This window comes from Miniopterus schreibersii (genome assembly GCF_964146895.1).
Source record: "Miniopterus schreibersii genome assembly, chromosome: 1".
NCBI lineage: Eukaryota > Metazoa > Chordata > Mammalia > Chiroptera > Miniopteridae > Miniopterus > Miniopterus schreibersii.
The window spans coordinates 48,388,148-48,410,647 of NC_138101.1; the positions used below are offsets into that span (position 1 = coordinate 48,388,148).

The 22,500-nt window shown below is 41.0% G+C and overlaps 1 protein-coding gene across 1 annotated transcript; it reads right to left on the reverse strand.

The window, feature by feature from the left end:
- Positions 1 to 376: 376 nt before the first annotated feature.
- PLAC8 (placenta associated 8) lies at positions 377 to 21,439 on the reverse strand. The gene is made up of 5 exons (XM_081142188.1): positions 21,350 to 21,439; positions 10,138 to 10,266; positions 7,676 to 7,800; positions 2,432 to 2,546; positions 377 to 778 (listed from the first exon to the last, which is right to left on the reverse strand). Exons 2-4 carry the CDS (start codon positions 10,235 to 10,237, stop codon positions 2,442 to 2,444), a joined length of 330 nt encoding a protein of 109 aa, XP_080998314.1. The 5' UTR covers positions 10,238 to 10,266; positions 21,350 to 21,439; the 3' UTR covers positions 377 to 778; positions 2,432 to 2,441.
- Between the last annotated feature and the right edge of the window lie 1,061 nt (positions 21,440 to 22,500).

The following is a 22,500-nucleotide window of genomic DNA, read 5'->3' on the forward strand; positions in this document are numbered from 1 at the left end:
ACCTAAAACTAATACAATGTTATGTCAATCATGTCTCAATAAAAATAATAAAACGTCACATTGACCTGGGGGAGGGGGAAAGGTGTGTGGAGCCCCTGTGGCTGACTTACTGCTGGAGATGACTTTGGAGGGGACAGGAATGCCTAATGGGAATTTTAATTAGGAGCTGCTGTGTGACTTAAGACAGAAATTCTCTTCTGTTTATATAATCTAGAGTAAGCCCTGCGTTGCTCAGCAGACACTTCCTGGATGGATTTACTTTAGGAGGCTGTAAAGAAGTGCGGAAGGCATTCAGGCTCCCAAAGGGAGGAAACCACACTCGCCTGGGTGAGGGCCCCACACATCCACTGGAGGGAAAATCCAAAATAATAAAAGCTTTTCACTTGACAACATTTGAAAATCGTTTTATTGTGGACATTTTCAAACATATGTAAAGGTGGAAAAGTTATTCAACTTTGACATTTGACAACCTTGGGTCAACTTTGACAAAATGAACCTTGCTGCTTGGGCTCATTTTTAAAAAAAGCTTATTGTAATTTCCCATAAAGCAGTATTTAAAGACACAAGAATTGTTGAGGGAATTATTTTTTAATGGCAGTTCTCTTCAGAATGACAGTGGAAACATATTTCTTTCATAATTAACTGGAAATTAAAATGTTTTGAAGCCATCTGAATCCATATGATTAGTTGAATTAATTTCTAATATTTGAGGAGAGATAGCACTTAATAAATGCAGTATTTCATTCCAGCATTTTCTTTCACCACATGTAAATTTTACCTGTAGGAATCAGAAAAAAATAAAAGAAAAAAATAAATGAATGAATGAAAGAATTAGGATTTATTGGTTCCATCTTTCTTTAGGTTATCCTGTTCCAAATATAAAAACTTCCATTCTACCCCTACTGTACTGCCAAATTGCTACATATTTAAAATCTACATCAAACAATGCACCGTGTTAAGTACAATTTATTAGGAAGAGTCATGACCACCAGTTATGATTTAGATGAGCCTCCTAGGTTAGGGCTTCAGTTTGCTCCCTTGGTTGAAACTTGTGTCCATTTTTATATCCACAACATTTATTAAGTGCCTACCGTGTGTCAGGCACTATTGCTAGGTGGTTGAGTGAACCACCAGAATGCTCTGTAGATTGCCAGAATGAACTTCTGTCACCAAATGACAAAGAATCATCAAACATGTGACAGAGAATTAAAAACAATCTTTTTCATGATGACTAGACCAGTCAACTGCCCCATTCTAATGCCCTAAGGGCAACTTCGGCATCAAATTCTGAGTCAAATTGGTAACATAGGCCTTTAAAAAAGCCTCGCTTCTTGGGGAGAGAGATAATCATAAATTCTTAGGAAGTAAGGTAAAATGATACGAAAATTCATCTTGACTTTGCTTGAGAGTGAGTTAAATGCTTCAGTCATTAAGGGAAGCCATTTAAAACAATCAGGCAAATACTAGGGTACTAAAATGGTATTAAAAATGCAACATACTGAAGCATGGTTCATGAAAATGACATTATTTTGTGCTGCATGTGGCAAAAATAGCTTAAAGAGAGACAGATTGTATTAACATCAACCGATCATACACATGACTGCACCATCCTGATCACTCTCAGAAACCTCTTGGGAGACAGGACTTTTACAGAGAATAGCCATTTCCATGTGAAAACTAAACTTTGGTTACACATTTTATGGGGATTGGCAGAAGAGATCAAAAGACAAGACTGAGTAAGCCATTGCCCTCTTGCTTGAGAGAAACAGGAAGAACTGAGATTAAACGTGTGATCAGGAAAGCTCAGGTAGCTGCTCAACTTGGACAACACAGCCACCAAAAAGTCAGTAATCCCTCTTCATAGTGGGGGTTTTGGGAATTTTAGATAACTCAGTGAATTATCCACACTTAATTTATAGAAACTCAAATAGCTTCCCACTGCTTTGGAGAATGAATTATCATTTTAATATTGTAGTATTGATACGAACATATAACTAGGTACATTACACAGTTACACTTAGCATAACATCTCAGTTGGTTATTGTTGGTAGCAGTGGACTGAGATCTAGGCTTAGGCAGATGAGCATCTGGTCATACACATATCTCTACTGCCTTAAGTTACGGTGTATCTAAGATGGGCATGGTTGATATGTCACACATTTATTTGGTACATCACATGCTCACTCCTGTTGTGGCAGACATCTTAAAAAAGTCACAAAATTCTTTCCTATCCAACCAGGCTTAGTCCTTTTAATCAAGGCTCTGGAAAGCTGACTACCAACTGATTGGTGTAGGCTGGCATTTAAAAATCATTTGGCCTCTGTTTGTTAAGGGGTATCTCATGGATCTGTGAGAGAGTACCCAGGAAATAAAAGATGTCTTTGGAAATTTATTTGGATACTCATAAATCAAAGAATTTCCACCAACGTACCAATCATCTTTTAAAAAGCATTCATTTCTTTTCTTTTTTCAATGTCTCTCTTGAGTTGACAAAGGGCGCAGTTAGTGAAACACATCATCATTAGGAAATCATTGCAAATGGATCCCTGTTGAAAAAACAGACAAATGAGCCAACATGTAGCCTATAAATATAGTCATACAATTTCTTGCATTTGTATAGCTTTTTTAACCTCTTTAAAACATACATTTTGTCACTTGTTTATCATGAGAACTCTGTGACATTATCCCTATTTTTTCTGATGACCCAGAGAAGTTAAAAAACTTGCTACGATCACTTGGCAAATTGGTGGTCGTGCTGGGTCTTCCTCTTCTCAAGCCAGTGCCCTTTTCATAACATTACACCATTTCAAAGCCTCTGCAGGTTACAGTGATCGCCCCAGTCCTCTTTCGTCTGCTCTGGAATGGTTACCTTTAAAATCAGTTCTTCCCTGGCTCGCTTGGCCAGTGGTTAGAGCGTCAGCCTGCAGACTTAAGGGTCCTGGGTTCAATTCTGGCCAAGGGCACGTATCTTGGTTGCAGGCTCACCCTGGCCCTGGCCAGGACGTGAGTGGGAGGCAACCAATCAATGTGTGTCTCTCACGTCGATGTTTCTCTCTCTCTTTCCCTTTCACTCTCTCTGAAAAGCGATGGAAAAAATATCCTTGGGTGAGGGGTTAAAAATAAATAAATAAAATAAATAATAAAACCAGGTGTGTAATGCACCAATTTTTCTATAGTTGGTGAGCAGTGCCAGACCAAGCCTCATCTTGGTCCCTCTAGCCATTTTCATTGGCATCTCTCATGTTCCGCAAGGGAGGAAGTCCAAAGTGTGGGAGGGATATATAATTATGGGGGGAGAAAGAGAATGAATAATGTTTGGAAAAGCCACAGAATGGGCTGCTTTGCCAAGTTTTGAGAATCGTCTCTCTGGAAGTGTCCAGTTGGGCTCTCACTGACCCTCTGGTAGCGATGCCCTTGGAGGGATCCTGCTCTGTACGCGAGGCACTGATCCAAGGGGCTGTAGTCTGACAACCAGATTCTATGTCGATGTGTCTTGAAATAATTTTGAGCTCCGTTTTTTGATAGCACTATTTTTTTTTAAAATGTCGAGTAAATACAATTCCCAATTTACAGTGTGAGCAGAGAGAGAAAGAGAAAGAAAGAGATAGCTAACGTAGATTCAGTCTATAAGGGTTAAGAGCTCCTAAAAGTTGAGATTATGAGTGCTCTATTTTTTATGAAAATTTTTTATTGCTACAGTGGTTTTGATTCTCCTCTAGCATCAGAAACATGTGGGACAAAAAGAAGACAAATGAATAGCAATGTTAACCTCATCTAATGTTGTGCCCCTCGTCAGAGGGAGGGGTGGATATTCAGCTGAAGACAATTCAGTCTCATAGCCGCCTCTTTTCCCCTGATAAATAATCCACATTCCTTTACCTCTTCCTCATAGGACTTGTGGTTTTCAGTCTTTAATTAATTAATTATTTTTTATTTGTTTTTTATCTTTTAAACCTTCATTAAACCACCATTATTGAATACATAGACTATGCCACAAAGAAGAAAATATTCTCATTTCATAGGATCTAATTACTTTTCTGTTCCAGCATGTCTACGCCTGCCTTTCACCTCAGGTAGTTTTTAGGGGGGAAATCCCACTATTGTTTGCTGAGAAACCTAGGGAAAGCTGTACAAAACACACCTGATCCTAAGTCTGTTTCATAATATAGATATAGAGACCACAGAGAAGAGAAAACGTTCCTTTTTCAAAGAGAGAGGAAATGAACTACAGGTTGGCATCATGCTGAAGGTAATGAGGGATACAAATGCCTTGAGCGGAATGGCTTCTCGGGAAACAGGTGCCAGAAATAGACTCTGTTCACTACTCTGTTTGTTAAACTGAACTAGTACTTTGCTGTTTAAAAAGGGTCTTGTTATCAGCACTATTTGCTGAATCATTGACTGAGCCGATAAATGAATGATTTGTGGTACAGGGTTGACCACACACCAACTCGGAGGCAGGATGATAAAGTGGGAAAAACCAGCATTTCCATGTTCTGTGACCTTAGCCTGTCTCCCGCCTGGTTTCCATATCTATAAAGTGGAGATGACAGTCCTGGCACCACAGAGTCCGTAAGTAAATGAGCAATTATAAGTCAAAATCCTATCCCAGCACATGGTGGTTGTTTCCTTCTTTCTCTCCATCAGAGGCTGTGCCCTTCCCTGGCCTAAGGGATGCCCTCTCCTGGGGTCCGCCAAGGGAGGGACAGATCAGTCAGAGGCTGCATTGTAGCAGCCCCAGGGAAAGTTTGCATAGATGTAAAAGGGAAACAAAGCAGAAAATCTGCATTACACAAATTAGCCCTAGAAATTACTCACCATTTTAAAGGTCCGTTATGAGGAGGAAGAGTAGAGATACACTGTCTATAAATACACTTATTTAACATATGCCAAGAATTCTGTCTTAGAATCCTAGACCTAGAAGTGACCTTAGAATCATCTTGCACAACTTCCTCATGACAGATAAGAGAACCAATGCTGCCAAATGATTTCCCAGAGTAAAAAAATTAGCCACTTGCTGAGCGTTCCCAGAACCTTTATCTCCAAAATCCAGCTAAGTGCTTTTCCTGTACCACTTTGGGGTCAGGGATCACTTTGAGAAACCCACCTCACACCCATATACATAACTACAGACACATGACACTTTGCCTATAATTTCAGGAAGTTCCTGGTTCAGTCACGAAGTTAAGAGCTTGCATGTGTTATGCTCCTTGTGAGTAGCATACATGAGAGCCACAGGCAGTGCTGAGAAAGTCAGGTGCTGAGCAAGCACATGGGAGAAATGAAGTCAGGGCCTGGACGCACCCCTGCCCTGGGAAAACAGCTCAGTCATTTTCTGAGATAAGAACCAAAATGATAACTTATTTATTGAGCACTTATTACTTGCCAGGCTCTGTGCTAAGCCTTTTCCATGCATTATCTTATGTGACTTTTACTATACCACCATAGCGAAGGTATCATTATTATCATTTTATCAGTGAGGGAGCCAAGGTTAGGAAGATTAACAACTTGCTCTCTGTCACTCGGGAGCTATGAGTGTGGCAGAGATTAAGTTTTCAGGGACAAGAACCCATCATGTCACTTATCAATGACTTCCAAGTTCACTCAGAGTAAAAGTGTTTATAGTCTCCAAGGCCCTTGCTAATGCTCTGACATCTATTTCTTCCATTCTCCACTGACATACTATTCCTGCCCCCCCCCATTGTTTCTGGAACATTCCAGGTAAATTCTACTTCAAGGCCTTTGGTTTAGCTCTTTCCTCTGCCTGAACCTTTTTCAGATGAGTCATCCTCTCCTCTTTTCACGTCTTTACTTTCTCACTGAGGTCTTTCCTGATAACCCTATTTAAAATGAGAAACTTCAACATTCCATTCCTCTTCCTTGCTTTATTTTTCTCTGTAGCACATCCTCCTCCTGTACATTATACTTTTACTTAGTTATATTGTAAATATCTTTTCCCATTAGATTGTAAGATCTACCATTGGCAACCATCATAATAATAACTGATTCAGGCAAAAATCTTCAATGAATGTTAGAACTAGTGGGTGAAAGTTTGATGAACAGGATATTTACATCTCCCTACAAGATCCTTATCAGTTATAAAGGGGAAAGTAGCAATGTTATAGTGGAGAATTCTGGGAGACACTATCTTAACCAAGTAATCAAAATTAACAGCACCCATAATAGGATAAGGGGGTGTCATGTGATTCCTGATACGATGTACTACAGCAAACACAGGATAGCTCCTGTGGAGTTTCTGCCAAAAATGTATAACCTAGTCTAATCATGAGGAAACATTTGACAAAACAAGTGAGGGATAGTCTACAAAATAACTCATCTGTGTTCCTTAAAAAGAAAAGAAAAGACAAAGACAAAGATAGACTGAGAAACGTTTTTTGTTGTAGGAAAGGTGTGGCAACTGAACATAATGTGTGATCCCAGATTGCTTTTCTTTTCACCTAAGGGATGGTGTTGGGATAACTGGTAAAGCTGAAATAAGACCCACAGATTAGCTACTAGTATTGTATCAATGTTAAATTCCGGATTTTGGTCATTGTTTTATGGTTGTATGAGAAAATGTCCTTGTTTTTTAAGAAATACACTGAAATAGAGGTAACTGCACCAAGTTTGTCATCTACCCTCAAATGATTCAGAAAAAAACAGATAAAGAGAAAAACAAAACAAGTGTGGCAAATTTTTACTATTTGGGGAATCTGGGCAAAGACTTTTCAGGAAGTCTTTGTATTATTTTTGCAACCTTTCATTAAGTCTGAATTACGTTAAAAAGGCTTAAAAATGAGAGAATGCAGGCTCCGTGAAGACAAGGATTTTCATCTCCTTGATTCACTGGTGCGTCTCTAGCACCTGTAATAATAATTGGCATGTTCTATGCCCTCGATACATCCCTGTTGAATAAATGAACACCGGCTTATAATTTAACAAGGTTCTAGGTGCCCAGTAGTCCTTTTTTTTCAGTTAATCCTCACCCGAGGATATTTTTTCCACCAATTTTTTTTAGAGAGAGGGGAGGGGAGGGAGGAAGGGTAGAGAGAGAAAGAAACATAGATGTGAAGGAGACAAATCGATTGGTTGCCTCCCACACACTCAGCCTGCAACCAAGGTACATGACCTTGATAGGGAATCGAACCCATGGCCCTTCAAGGGCCCATGGGCAGATGTTCTAACCACCGAGCCAAACCAGCCAGAGTTCAGTAGTCCCTTTTTAATTAATGAACGCTAGTTTATGAGTTACCAATGAGCCAAGCATGCTCATTGGTATGGGGGCTCTAAGAGGATCCCCTGCACACTCATTTTTACCCAAGGCTCTATGAGAAACTGTCACCTGCCCTGCAGACTTCAGGGTCCTGTCTGACTCTGGGTAGAGCCAGGAGAGGCTAAGGGTCCTGTGCTGGCCTCTACCCCTCGCCTACTCACCACCAGCAACTTTTTCAGAGACACAGCTACTGGGTCAATAAAAGGTTTTATTACAAATATATTCCAAAGTATAGATAGCCACACTGCCCCTCTGAGTCACTTTAAAGTTTAGGATGGTGGTGGAGGAAAGACTACGTCAAAGCATGAAGGTGAGGAGGGCAGTCCCGAGATCCAGTCAGACTAAAGGGAAGCCCTGATGTGCCTGGGCGACCCCCTCACCGTGGACCCTTGGGGGACTCACCGGGATGCCGTATCGGGTTCGATACATGGTCCTCATGGCGACAGACAATCCACAGAGGCAGCACTCGTTCATGTCAGAGGCAATCTGACACGAAAGGCACAGAGGAAAGAAAGTCCCACAGAGGCCTGAGTGAGAAGAAACCACACAGAGGAGTTAGTCAAAGTCATGGTGGTTTCCACTAAATCACACAGCTCTCAAATAGACGCTTGCTAAGGAATTGGTCTTCATGGACCCTCTGAGGAAACAATGTGGTCATCTGGCTCTTTATATAGGGTGTCCCCCCAAAATGTATACACACTGTAACAGTTGATAGCTCAACTGATGTTTCTTTCTACTCAGATTTAATGCATTGGAGTTAATAATGGCAGCCAAAGTGTGTATACATTTTTGGGGGAGGGATACCCTGTATATTGCTCCTGGACCTGACTGTCCTGGAGTTGGGAAAAATTTGCATGTCATTACATCAGGTCAGATTTAATTGTAAAAGCTTCTGCCTTGTTGATCTGAGCATGTGAAAATTATCTTTCTTCCCTGCCCTTGTTTACATTTGGGCCACGCTTGCATAGGATGTTTGTGCTGTCAGGATGTCCAAAAAGCCCTCTGAAAACTATGGGAGGGTGTTTAGGGTCAGAAATGGGTGAGTGAAGAAATCATTAGTGTCAAAATGAGAAAAGCAATAGGGAATAGAGTCTAGATGGTCATAAAGGCAAAGAGGAGAGCCCTATTATCAACATGAGGATGGAAGCAAGCAGAAGTTAAGGGCTATTGGCATTATAAGCTTAAAAAGGCCCTGGTTGGTGTGGCTCAGCTGGTTGAGCACTGTCCCGTGCACCAAAAGGCTGCTGGTTCAATTCCCAGTCAGGGCATATGCCTGAATTGCAGGCTCAATCCCAGTAGGGGGTGTGCAGGAGGCAGCTGATCGATGTTGTGCTCTCACATAGATGTTTCTCTCTCCCTCTCCCTTTTCTCTAAAAGTCAATAAAAATATTACCAAAAAAAAAAAAAAAAAGCTTAGCTTGGCTTGGATGGCTCAGCAGCTGAGCATCAACCTAGGATCCAGGGCACATGTCTGAGTTGTGGGCTCGATCCCCACTAGGAGGCGTGCAGGAGACAGCCGATCAATGGCTCTCATCATTGATGTTTCTCTCTCTTTCCTTCTCCCTTCCTCTCTCTGAAATGGATAAAGATATATTTAAAAAAGAAAAAAAGAAAAAAAAGCTTACTGCAATTTCACTTTGAAGAATCTGGCCCGGCCGGGCGTGGCTCAGCGGTTGAGCATGGACCTAGAATCCAGGAGATCGGGGTTCGATTCCCAGTCAGGGCACATGCCCGGGCAGCCGATCAATGACTCTCTCATCAATGATGTTTCTATCTCTCTCTCTCCCTCTCCTTTCCTCTCTCTGAAATCAATAAAGATATGTTAAAAAAAAAAAAAAAAAAAAGAATCTGTATAAGACCAAAAAAAAGGGTCCAAGAAAATGACAACAAATAGGAAAACTGTTCTCAAACATGCTCTGAGTAAAAGTCTATTTGGAAAGTTCTGGGGTGGAGTTTTTGATATGACTCTACCGTAGATAAGAAAGTCCTTTTTTTTTTTTTTTAAATTGATTGTTTTAAGCAGAAGGCTATCTCTAGTGAACCTGGAACTTGCATCATATATTTTTTTTTTTAAAAAAAGAGGCTGTCTCTCAAAGACACTGGAAAGCTGGAAAGATGCTCCACACAGAGAGTGTCTGCAACTCATATGGTGATAGGCTCTGAAATAGGAAATTTTCCTCATGCAAAAGCATGTTTGGCAGTGTGAAAGAATTAGAAGTCAGTAAAGTTAAAAATCTACAATGCTTGCTGAAATGGAACAGCCAGAAGAATATTACTGAAAGCTAGAAAACACAGCCAGTACCATAGGAACAGGAAGGCATAAATAGGAGATGGGAGGAACAAGTCGAGAACATGGTGAGAGTAAAGAGGTGAGAAATTTAAAAAGAGGTGATTGATCTACACAAGGATCACAAACTCAAGGCCAGGCAGGTAACATAAATGAGTGAAATAGGTTGAAAAAAACACACAAAATAGTGGATGGTGGAAATAAACATGGCAAACTGCAGAGTGAGTGCCCTTTTTAATGGGGTTGGCCACGTGAGAATGGGGACTCATCTTTCCCAATTTTCCAAATTTCCAAAAGAAGCTGGAAATCTAGATTGGAAAGCTAGATTTTTGTGTGAAATATGATTTTTAGATGTTTCCTACTATATTAAAATTGGTACACCAAGAAGGCTCATTATGTACAGGACAAACAGAACACATCCAATGGCTAAATCTACTGTGGGCTTCCGGCTTGTGACTTCTGAGTTAGAGAGTAAAACATGGAACTCAATGGTAGGAGAAATAAGCAATTTTTATGACATTAGTAATCTGCATTATGACAAGTAGTCAAGGAGAAAGCAATTACTATGTGCACTTACAGATCCCTATGTCGTCACAGCAGTCGAATGTGCTGGTTTGCCAGTCACTGACCATCGAACCCCCCGCGCCATATCTTGGCTGTGAAACAACTGGATTCATTTTTTAGGATGACTTCGAAAGGGCACTGCCTGTAAAAACAAAACCAACAAAGTATTAAACACCTGACTGCATTGGTTGGCTATAATGTAGATACCAGCTGAGAAGGCATTTCATCACACCTGTCCTGTTGGAGGAAGCTCACATTCAACTAACTTAGCATAACATTTCCAGGCTGTTATCAGTCCCTGGAAGTTAAAACCATGAAGGAAAGGGGATGAAGATTTATTTCTCATGTTTTCTGGGTTTTTTCCCCTTTTCACTGATCATCAAGATGATTTTTTTTTCTATTTTCAAGGAAACCATTCCGAACAATGTCTATTTTGCATTTGAAGTGTTTCTATTTAGTAGCAATTATAATCAATTTTTACAAAGCTATTCACAGACATTAGCTCAGTTGTTCCTTAAGAGAACCCTGAGATAGAGTTCTTTACTTTTTCATTAAATTGTTATTAAAACAGAAGCTTCTAACTAATGTCAGCATTCACTGCATAATTGTCAGTGATATCCTGATAGCTAAAGTTTAAATAGAAGACCTAAGTTACTTAGAAAAAACAACATTCAGTTTCCTTTTGTGAAGATACTGGGTCAGAATCTGAAAAAAGAGGCTTCAAGTTCCTGCAAAAAACAAACAAACAAAAACCACTAAGAAATAGTGTCTGTCAAACAAGTGGCTCCTACCTTTTTACATTTCACCTGGCGATCACATGAAGTCTCATGAGCGGCTACTTAGTCAGTACTCTCAAGAGAGAACATGTGCTTGTTTCCACAATTACCAACCTTCAAACTTTCTTCTTTACTATTTGAAATCTGACCATAATACTGTACTCCACAGTCTTGGTCCCTTCTAACACTGCTCGCTTCTATCACCTCCCTTGACCAGTTCAAGGGAACCTCCCTTTGCCCCCCGCTGCCCCCTGTGTTTGCTGCCTTCAGTCTTCCTCCACGATCTCGCCAGGGAGGGCCCCAGGCAAACATTCTAACTTGCTACCTTATACTGGCTGCACACTAGGTTCATCCTTAGTGCTTGGTTAAAAAGACAGCTTTTTGCTTCTGACTGAGTAGCCTGGGGTGGACCCTGCATGTGTAAAATTTTTAAGAGCCGATTCTGATGCAGGCGGCTCTGGTGGCTTCGCTTCCGTGTCACTTCCCTCTTCCTCAGTCCTTCCTAACCCATCTTCTTAGCCTCTCACCATGCCCTGCTCCTCTTCTGGAGTGATTGTGTCTATGTGAGATCTGTGACTGTTACCAGCTGACTTCCACCAACAGCTGAGTCCCCACGAAGAGGGACCGACATTCTCTTGAATAATAAAATCCAAGGCACTTTGAACTGCCCTGGAAAGGTGCCTCTACTTGTTATCAAGAACTTGCCTTATGACACAAAGGGAAAACCAGCCAGCTTGAGAAGGCGGTACAAATACGGTCAAATCACACCAGGAATCATGTATGAAACGGCAAGGTATAGAAAGATATTTAACTAGAATCCAAAAGTCTTTGGGAGGGTAATGATATTTTTGTTGATAATGCAGGAAAACATGGCTATGTGGTGGAGTGGAGACTATTGCCCAACAGGAAAAAGTAGTAAAGGCTGACCAGGGACTCCTATGCCTCGTGCAATATTGTCGAGAGAATGAATTAGCAGAGAGGCGATGGTTAAAAGTCATGAGAATGGATGGTGTTGCCTTGCTTAATCAGGTGAATTAAATTTGTGCAGGGTAAGGCACAAACTTTTAAATTTTTGTATAGGAGTATTTTGTAGTCCTGGTTGGAATGGGGTCTTATTAATATTTTCTACTGGTTTCTGTCTACAGACGTTTTGTCTTAGAAAACCACTGTCAGATTGCTAACATGTGTGACATAAGTCATTTAAATCCAATAGGAAACTTGCTTATAATGAACAAATGTTCCTTTTATTTTTCAAACTTTAGTGTGGGTAAGAATCACCTGAGGACCTTGTTAAGAATGACCCATCTCTAGAAATTTGGATTTAATAGCCCTGGAAAGGGACTGAGGAATCTGTATGTTTAATAAATGCCCAAGCCCGGCTGGCATGGCTCAGTGGTTGGGCATCGACCCATTATCCAGAAGATCCCGGTTCGATTCCCGGTCAGGGCACATGCCCGGGTTGCAGGCTCGGTCCCCAGTAGGGGGCGTGCAGGAGGCAGCCGATCAATGACTTTCATCATTGACATTTCTGTCTCTCTCTCTCCTTTCCTCTCTCTGAAATCAATAAAGATAAATATATATAAAAATAAGTGCCCAACTGCCTCTTAAGGGAAAGGGGTTGACACAAAAAGCGAGAGTGGTAACAGGGACCATAACAGTATTATTGCCTGACTGCTTTTAAATCTAAATTGTATTTTTTTTGGTTTTGTTTTGTTAATCCTCACCCAAGGATATGTATTTTTAGAGACAGTGGAAGGGGGGATGGAGGAGGAGGGACAGAGAGAGAGAGAGAGAGGGAGGGAGAAGCATCAGTGTGAGAGAGACATAGATTGGTTGCCTCCCTCATGCTCCCTGACCTTGGCTGGGCATCGAACATGCAACCCAGGTATATGCCCTTGACTGGGAACCGAACCAGCAACCTTTCAGTGTATGGAACAACTCCCAACCAATTGAGCCACACTGGCCAGGGCTAATTCATTCATTCTTACTGCCGTATAATATTCTATTATGTAGATATACCATAATTTATTCATTCTACCATTGTATTGCTACCATTGAATTGCTTCCAGTTCGAACTATTATGATAGTGCTGCTATGAATATTCTTGTACATATCCTCAGGTGGACTATGTATGTGTTTGTTATGTCTATACCTAGGGGTAGAGTTGCTGGGCCCTAGGGTTAGTAGATAGTGCTAAAAAGTATTCTGAAGTGGTGGTACCAATCGACACTCCCATCAGTAATGTATGCAAGTTCTAGTTGCTGCACATCCTGGCCAATACTTGGTAATGCCATCTTTTTTCTACCCATGGGTTGCGAAAGAACCTACGAAACAGGAGCTTAGGTTTAATACTGAGAAAAACAGAAATTATGGTTAAATGATTAAATAGAGTTGCCACATTTAGGAAAAATAAATACATGATATTCAGTTAAATTTGCCCAAGTATGTCTCATGCAAAATTTTAGACATAATTTAAAATTTATTTGTTCTTTATTTGAAATTCAAATTTCACTGGACATTCTGTATTTTATCTGGAGGGTTGGAGGAATGACTTTTGTGTTAGATACCAACGTGGGAGCAGTGGATAACTGCTCCCCATGTTTACAGGAATGGAAAGTGGTGGGGAGAAGAAAAAACAATGCAGCTTCCTTAGCTTGTACAAGAAGCACTCACTCGTCCAATAGTGATCAGAGGCCAAAGAACCTGAGTATCTGCAATGATTGATTTCTATCTAAATTATTGTAAGAGTATTTCTTCTGGGAACACACAATTGTATATTCCTGGATAAAGAAAGGAAAACTGAGATTTCTTGAGCAGTTTCTACTGACAGTTTCCATGCTAACAGATCCTAGTCTCAGTCTTTTCCTCTATGGTGAGACCCCATACCTGGAGAAGTCAAATAGCTCATCCAGGTTCAAAGCCAGGCAAGCTCAAGCCAAAGTCCATGCTATTTCATTCTGCCAAGTCCTCTGTCATTTGCAAGGAGTTTTATTGACTAGCCCAGGTTCTGCACAGCTCTCTCTCAGCCTGCCTGAGCTCTCCTGATGGAATCGGGCAAAACAACCATCACTTGCCTCGGGCTTCCCAGGGCTCTCGATTCCCTCTTTTCCCATCACCTTCTTTCTCCTCTGTCTACCTCCTCTGGGTTTCAGGTTCCTACCAAATAATTCCATGGGTTATACGCAACCCATTTCTGGAATAAGAAAATAAAATAGAGTCAACTGAGTAGGCTGTATATATGTAGATGTGAGCAAAATTAACTTCATCTCTGTGTCCCAGATTTCATTTCATTTTTTAAGTTTCATGCTGTGTCCTTTGACCAACTTCACTAGCCTTAGCAAGCATATAAGAGTTTCCTTATTGATGATTACCTGTGTTTCTTAAACGGTAGCCATAACTGTTTCTGTAATTAACAGCCAGAATGGCATGACAACCGAGATAAATATCAAACTGGTGATAGTATTGGTTATAAGTCATCTATCACAGACCACCGGGAGGTCTGGCCGCTGGCACTACTGTATTCTTTGTCCCTCTGTCTTGTCAATATTAGTACATGAATTATACTATAAAAAAAAGTAGTGTAACAGAAGTCTGTAGAGGGGAACAGTCTGGGCAGACTGCTTGATTGTCTTTTCTGCTCTGACCCAAAATTCCTGTAAGTTACCCTATAGGAAATTCTGTTAAATTCTATGGAGCTACCTGCTTTGTTAGTCTCAAGATACCGTCTCCTTACGGCGGCCATTACACCTTTGCCCCACCGTCAGATGGTAGACCTGCTTTTTTAGAAAATCACTTTGAGCTTCTTCTCCAGCACCACAGGCCTGTCTTTCAGTCCTGGGTCTGAGTATGCATCTGGAGCCAGCGGTCCATCCCTCACCCCCAGCACCTCTGGATCTCAGACAGAAATCTGCAGTCTCTGCATCATACTCAGGTCCTGCCTAGTTCCTTGTAGACCAGAAAATGCCATCCCAAAACATACCACTTTGGCATAAAGCTTATTTTGATCTGGTTATTTTGAGAAACAGCAGACATAGGAGAAACTCTGAAAACAGAGTAGAAGTTACCCCTTAAGGGAAATTTACACTTATAAAAGAAAACCTCATTTGTCAGGTTGTCTTTCTCTCTTTCCATAGCACCAGGAAGAGAAGATGACTCTAAATCTCGAGAAAATCTTGTCATGGTGCCAGACTGAAAACTGCATAACAAACCTTACTCTTGTCTCCCTGGCCACCTCCCTTTAACTGGCCTCCCTCACACCTTCTCTCTTTTGCCCGAAGATGGTAGTTAAGCTTGAATTCTAAGCCACCTGAGAGTTAGTCATTTCCGGTGGTATCTATATGAGATAGATGTGTTAATAAACACTTCCATTTGTTTTTTCTCTTGTTACTCTGTTGGTTACAGGGGACCCAGCCAAGATCTTAAAGTGGTAGAGGGAAAATTATTTTTCCTTCCGTATAATGTCCTTTCTGAAATTTTGTCAAAACAATGAAAATTCTCAGTTATAAGGAAATTTTAAAATGTTGAAGGTATGGCATTTCCTAACTTAAGTGAAAGGATTTCTATAAACAAAATGCTACTCCAAAAACATTTTTCCTCATGTTAACAATTGTGCTCATGCCTGATAATGCTTAAATGAGAAGCTCTCTCAGTAGTATTTGAGTTTTTGGTAGTGCAAGACTGATAATTTTTCTGACAACAGGAAAGCCCGGTAATCCTCCTTTCATCAAGAAAGTAAAGGGGACTTGGCTCACTAAAATTTTTAATTTGGGGTAAGGATGGCGATAAACAACATGGGATAAATTGCATCCTTCCATCTCTCCACTGTCATTTTACCATCACAAATTTCTCTGGTGTCCTAATCCATTAAGCTTGTCTACTTTTATCTTCTAATGTGTTGACCTGGTGTCAGGCATCTATGGTTCTAGGGGAAGACTACCCTTTCACACCCAGTCCTCTAGGCCTCACATGGAAGCTCCTTACAAGACCCACTCCATTTTCCAGTCCTTTGATTACCATTTTCTTTTCTCACCACTCAGTAGGCATTCCCTCTACTGTATATTGTTCCTGCTGTGAGTCCTGCCTCCTGCTTCCTTCTTTACCTGTTAACATCTCATCTCAAAAGCCACCTTCTCCATGAAGCCATTTCTAATCCTCCAAGTTGGATTAGCCTCCCTCCTTCTCTGAACTTGCTCATGACTTTGAGATGTGGTGGAAAGCCTACTAAGCTTGGCGTTAGGACACTGGGCTCTAACCATGGCATTGACACTTGGCTACTTCTGTGCCTTTTCTCTAAATGACAATGATAGTATCTTGCCTTACTTCTTCCCAGGGTTATTGAGAAAGCTACAGGAAGCTATACAGTCATGTGCTGCTTAATGATGGGGATACGTCCTGAGAAATGCACCATTAGGCGATTTCAGTGATCATAGAGTGCACTTACACAGACCTAGTGGGATGGCCTACTATACACCCAGGCTCCACAGAATAGCCTTTTATTGCTAGGCTACAAGCCTGTACAACGTGGAACTACAAAAATGACAGGAGGTTAAATTAAGCACAAGAGAAAACAATGCAATTAAGAGACACGGCAAACATGAGTTGTAGGAGGCTGCCGGCATAACACAGCATACTGTGTTACAGTAAACTTTTGTTTTACAGATGGAGAGAGTACACTCTAAAATAATGCTAAAAAGTATAGTATGGTAAACAATATATAGACCAATAACATAGTCGTTTATCGTCATTATCAATCAAGTATTAGGTGCTGTACATATGCGCTATACTTCCACATGACACGCAGCACACGTTTGCGTACACCAGCATCACCACAAACACGTGAGTAACGTGTTGTGCTACAATTTTAAGTAACACACTAGGCAACAGAAAATTGGCAGCTCCGTTATAATCTTATGGGACCACCGTCACATATGTGGTCCATCGTTGACCAACATGTTACGTGGCACGTGACTATGCCAACTTCAGATGTGAGATTTAGCTATGTGCATTCTAAGCACTTATATTTTCTTTCTTTCTTTTCTTTGGTCAGGGCACACACCTAGGTTTCAAGTTTGATCCCTGGTCATACTGGATGTTTCTCTCCCTCTCTCCCTTCCTCTCTCTCTAAAATCAATAAACATATCCTTGGGTGGGGATAAAAAAAACAGCGGAGACAGGAAAGTCACTCTGACCTTCCTCCCCTCGCCCTAGCCTAGAAACAAGCACTAAGGCTCGCCGTGAAAGGGGCGCTGGCTGAACAGGAGGAAGGGGACACCCGTAGCTGCAGAAACGGGGAATTCAGGCCTGAGAAGCAAGTCATGTTCTTTCTCTGCTGTTTAGCACCCCCAGGACAACTCCCTTGTCTTGTCAATTCTTTTTTCGTTGTTATTTGTTTGTGGGGGGTTTTTGTGTGTGTGTTTTTAAATGTCTTTATTGGTTTCAGAGAGAAGAAGGGAGAGGGAGAGAGAGAGAGAGGGAGAGAGAGAGAGAGAGGAACATCAATGATGAGAGTCACTGATCGGCTGCCTCCTGCATGTCCCCTGACCGGGGATGGAGCCTGCAACCCGGGCATGTGTCCTGACTGGGAATCGAACCCCCATTTCCTGGATCCTAAGTCGATGCTCAACCGCTGAGCCAAGCTGGCCGGGCATCTTGTCAATTCTTTACAAATTTCTTGTTTCTTTGTCTAAAAGGTAGAAAAGCTTCCTGCCCCGGTCACTTCTTTGGGTCTTTCATTGTCTTGTGAAGGCTTCCGTGTACATGTAAAAATTCCATAAAATTTATGTGCTTTTCTCCTGTTAATCTGTCTTTGTCAGTTTAATTTTCAGACCCAGCCAGTGACCCTAAGAGGATTGAGGAAACTTTTCTTTTCCTACATGCTTAATACCAACCTGTGATTTTTAATCAGGGGTGACCCCCTCTCCCCCCCCGGACATCTGGTAATGCCTGGTGACATTTTGGTTGTCACAACTCAAAGTGGGGGGGTGGGAGGGAGAACAGCTATTGGCCCCTAGTAGGTAGAGACCAAGGATGCCTCCCTCTACCTCCTACCCTCCCATTCCCACCAATAAGGAATTATTCGGCCCAACAGCGTAAAGGCTGAGAAATTTGATTCATATTGTCACCTTATTCTTAAGGAGACTTGAGCAGTTTACGAATTTACATATATAGTAACAAGATACAAAATGAAAAATGAAGAAATCAGGCACAGGGAAAACAAAGCCTGGAGCAAATTCAGCGGGTGCCTGAAGTTCCCCTTACAGTGCTAGACGTCGGCTGCAAATTAGACTCCAAACTGCCTACCAGGGAAAGCAAAGAGGGGACACAAACGTTTAGGAGATTGAGCATGTCCATAAAATAAAAATAGATTGAGACACAGAGAAACTTCTCATCAAGGCCCTCAAAAAAGAGATGACATGTGACATGGAAAGTCAAGGCCTTGAACAATGTCTCTACAGTAAACAGAACAGTGACTGTCCTGAGCCTGTTTCCTACTGTGGGGTTCAAGCATCGGCAGGAGTAGAATCACCGAAAGAAATCTATGAGAAGCTGAAATGATCGCATCTAAGTACCACCTCTCTGACAATCTGGGAGGATTCAAGATGAAAAATCAGATTATTTAGGTTACTCAGAAAAACACAGGGATGCATGTTCTCGGACAATCCTCCACGAATAATATTTTCACCAGCTGGAATTTGATAAGAATTGGACAGCAGTGAGGCTGAATTAGAAGTCTTTGGCAAGAACCTGAGTCCAGATTTCCAACTTGGGCTGTTTATTATACATAAGAACAGGTATGCAGAAGAAAGGGGACACAGGGCCAATGCATTGTTATAAAAATGAAAAGACGCAACCAGGGCAACGTGGCTGAACAGAAGGCCATCCTAGTAGCATGGAGGCGAGTGAATTAATGGCTGTCCTAATTCACCATGAAGGTAAGCTAAAGGCATACCTGCAGGAAAGTCCCTGTTTTCCTCAGAAGCCAGTTCTAAAACTGCCTTAGCAGGTTACTGGTGCGGAAATTTAGGAAAGAAGAATTAGCCAACACAGGCTACAATTGATATTAAATGATCCATTTAAAACAAGCAGATAGTGTTTTGTTAAGCAGTCCATTTTGTGCAGGCACTTACGAATTACATGCGACTGATCAAAGTCCCGAGGTTCCAGACCACAGAGCCTGGAGAACTTTTCTCTCTATTGTTGACAAAACACACCCATTGTGACAACGAAAGAATCCGGTGAAACGCCGTGGAGTCTAATTTTCAGGACTGTAAGTTTCTGGCTAGCAGAGGCAAAAGAATTGCGATATGGAACTTTAGATTATGTAATGAATTCACCTTTTAAAAATTCCAGCCATTTGGTTCCATTCAGATTCGGACCTATTGGTCTGGTTGGAGGGGATTAGTGGCCTTGGGAATAATATTTCTGATGCTTCCCCTGAAGATTTCATGGCACAGCAAGGACTGAGAATCACTGTATTGAAGGAAGTCTATCCAAAATGATGATTTGAATATTGACGTAGTGAGCTTAAGTCTTTTACACAACAATAGTTTCCCCCACCACTTAAATTTTCACCCCAAACATACATACTTTAAAAAATTTAGTCAAAATAACAATCACAAAAATATCAAAAGAAAAAATCTGTAGTAAATCCACCATACATACCAAACTGCTATTGACATTTGTGATGCATATGTCCTTCCATTTAGTCTAATAAAAAAATATTTTGTGCCCGGGACCATGTTTTCATGAGGATACTCCCAAATGCAGCAGTAAAACCGTTTCTCCTACAGCACAGTGAAGGCTGCTTTTCTTGCTGTTTGTTATAGTTGGGGAGCAAGTATTCATCTTTTAAAAAAAGAATTGGTATCCAATCATTGTGCTTCAGCTCAGAATTATTATCTGATTAGCGGAGACCCCTACCATGACTCCTGATTGGTATAGAGGAGCAGAAAATGTCTTTCTTTCTAAGAAGGTTTAATTCGCGTTCTCCTAGTTCATACTACACTTTGTTTCTGTCTGCAGAATTAAAGGTTGAAACAGTATTGGGTGAGTGAATGAATATTTTTAGTTACCTCAATTTGTATGTAGATATCCTGAAAAAACTCAAAGTCAGCTTCCTCACTTAGGCAATTATTTATTTCCCCAGACTCAAGTCTTGTGTCTGTTCTGTTTCTCTCTTTACATCTTTCTTGGAACTCTGTTCCCAATAGGAGCGAGCAGAGAGGAACCCCAAAAAGTATCACCAACCCCTGAACTGCAGAGGGCTTGACTCTCCCCGTGCTCAGCGTATCAGTCTAATGGACAGTACAGCAGTCTTGTAGATGTCTCAGATGTAATACCTTGGCTACATGAACCAGAAGACCTATGAAGTACAGCACTGTATTTTAAATCCTGCTGTAACTCCAATTTGAATGAGAATTACCTGTCTTTTTAATTATACGGGTTGACCAGCACTTACCTGGTGATTCAATACAGCTAATGGCTGCATCCACTTTGGTACAAACATCACAAGGGGCCTTTATTTTTATTTCTTTTGGTAAGCAGTCAGGTTTGTGAAATGATTTTCAAGTTTGTTTTATTGTGTGTGGGAAGAGTCTCCTTTATCCCCACCCCCCAAAATTGTACTGATGATGGAAGTAAAGAGGGTTAAGTGCTGGTCCTTAACCATAAAATCAATGATCAAAACTTCCAGAATGTTGAATTTGGGTGGTGTCTGTAATCTATAACTTGAACAAGTCCCATCCAATTTTTATAAGAAGATAACAGTCATTTGTGAGTGCTCTGGTTGGTATAGATGGGTCTCAAAACATCATTGAAAATATAATTATCTGTTGGACATAAAACACTTAAATATGGCAAATCAGGGAAGATAACGTGTGGCCAGATCATGATGATTTCAAAAAACTGTTTTTGTTATATAAAAACAGAGGCATTTAGAATTAACTTCTGACAATAACACAATAATAAACCTTAAAATGACAAACAGAAATCATGCGCCTGCCCCAGCAAAACTAATTCCAACAGCAAATCTAGAAACTCATTACAAAATAAGAGAGAAACTTCCCAGAAGGAATTCAGAATATTCTGTTTAAACACTCCAGTCTTAATGGTGATATAATGATTTCTTCGTTAGTGATAAAGAACACTTTTTTCCTTCTTAAAAAATGGATCTTCCAGTGACACATTTTAAAGAAAAAAGTCATTGTATTCACAGATTTAAGAATCACTACTGCCAAATTGAATTTAAAAGACAATTGCATGTTACAGAAATGTGGGTTTTTAAAAGATTACCCTAGATTAACACCTACTATTTAATTCTGCCTTGGCTTATATTATTTACATGGTAAGATTATTTTCTTAATATAATTTTTTTCTTTTGAAAGAGGATAGGAGAGAAAGACAAAAGTTTTGCAAATTGGAAAAAGCAGTCTGTATTGCAAAAATACTTACCACACAAAGGTTAGCTGCAGAAAACAACAGCCAGGTCAGCCACTGGGAGGCTCAGGAACACTGAACTAACTGCCTGGTGGCTTAGCCTCGGGTTTTAATCACCAAGGGTGGGGTTTGGGGTGGGGAAAGTTGGGAGGTGGGACTGGAGGAAAGTAATCTTGCTACAGTTGTCCTTACTGCCTAAGGGGGGGGGGGGCAATACTTTTGTACTTAAGAATGTGGACACTGCATTTCATCTCACTGCATTTATTTTATGTGACATTTGGCTGATAACATTGCTCCCAAAGACAGCAAGATTATTGAGGATTGGGTGAAAATACATTTTATGAAGGTCCAGCCTTGTATATTTAGTTAGGTTTTCTATAATTCATTTATTTCCTAAGGTATTTAAGGTTCTTGAAACATGTTTTTGTTTTTTTGTTTTGTTTTGTTAATCTTCACCCAAGGATATTTTTTCCATTGATTTTTAGAAAGAGTGAAAGGGAGGGAGGGAGGGAGGGAGATTGTTGTGAGAGAGACACATGGACTGGTTGCCTTCCACACTCATCCCTGCTGGGGCCGGGGATCAATTGACCTGCAACACCGGTAGGTGCCCTTGACCAGGAATCGAACCCGAGACCCTTTGGTGCACTGGCTGACACTCTAACCTCTGAGCCAACACCAGCCAGGGCTTGATACATGTTTTAAAGTAAGAACTGGGCAGCTCATCTTAGGTCTTAACAATGCTAAAGAGATATTCAACCTTCCTCTTGCCAGGTTATTGGGATTTTTTTCAAAGCTGGATGGTGTGACCAAGGGAAGATATTGAAGGTTTAGAGGCAGAGTGGGACATGGTCAGTAGTATTTGGGAGTCACCTGTCTGGTGCCAGTGCAGAGCCTGGATTGTAGAAGGCAAGAGTGACATCACGGAGCTCCCTCCAGGGGTGATTTCACAGAGTGGAGAATGGAGAGGGCCTGAGCCCGACGGAAAGCGAGAAGATGCATTTACCAGAAAAGTAGGAAACGGCAGTGCTTAGGGACTGGGCAGAGGAATGGCAGAGGGAACGAATCACTTAATAAATCATCAGAGAGGTGCATAGACACGTAATACTGTATGTAAAAACCTTAATTGTTTCCAGTTGTGGACAAACAATTTTGTTAGTTTAGTTGAG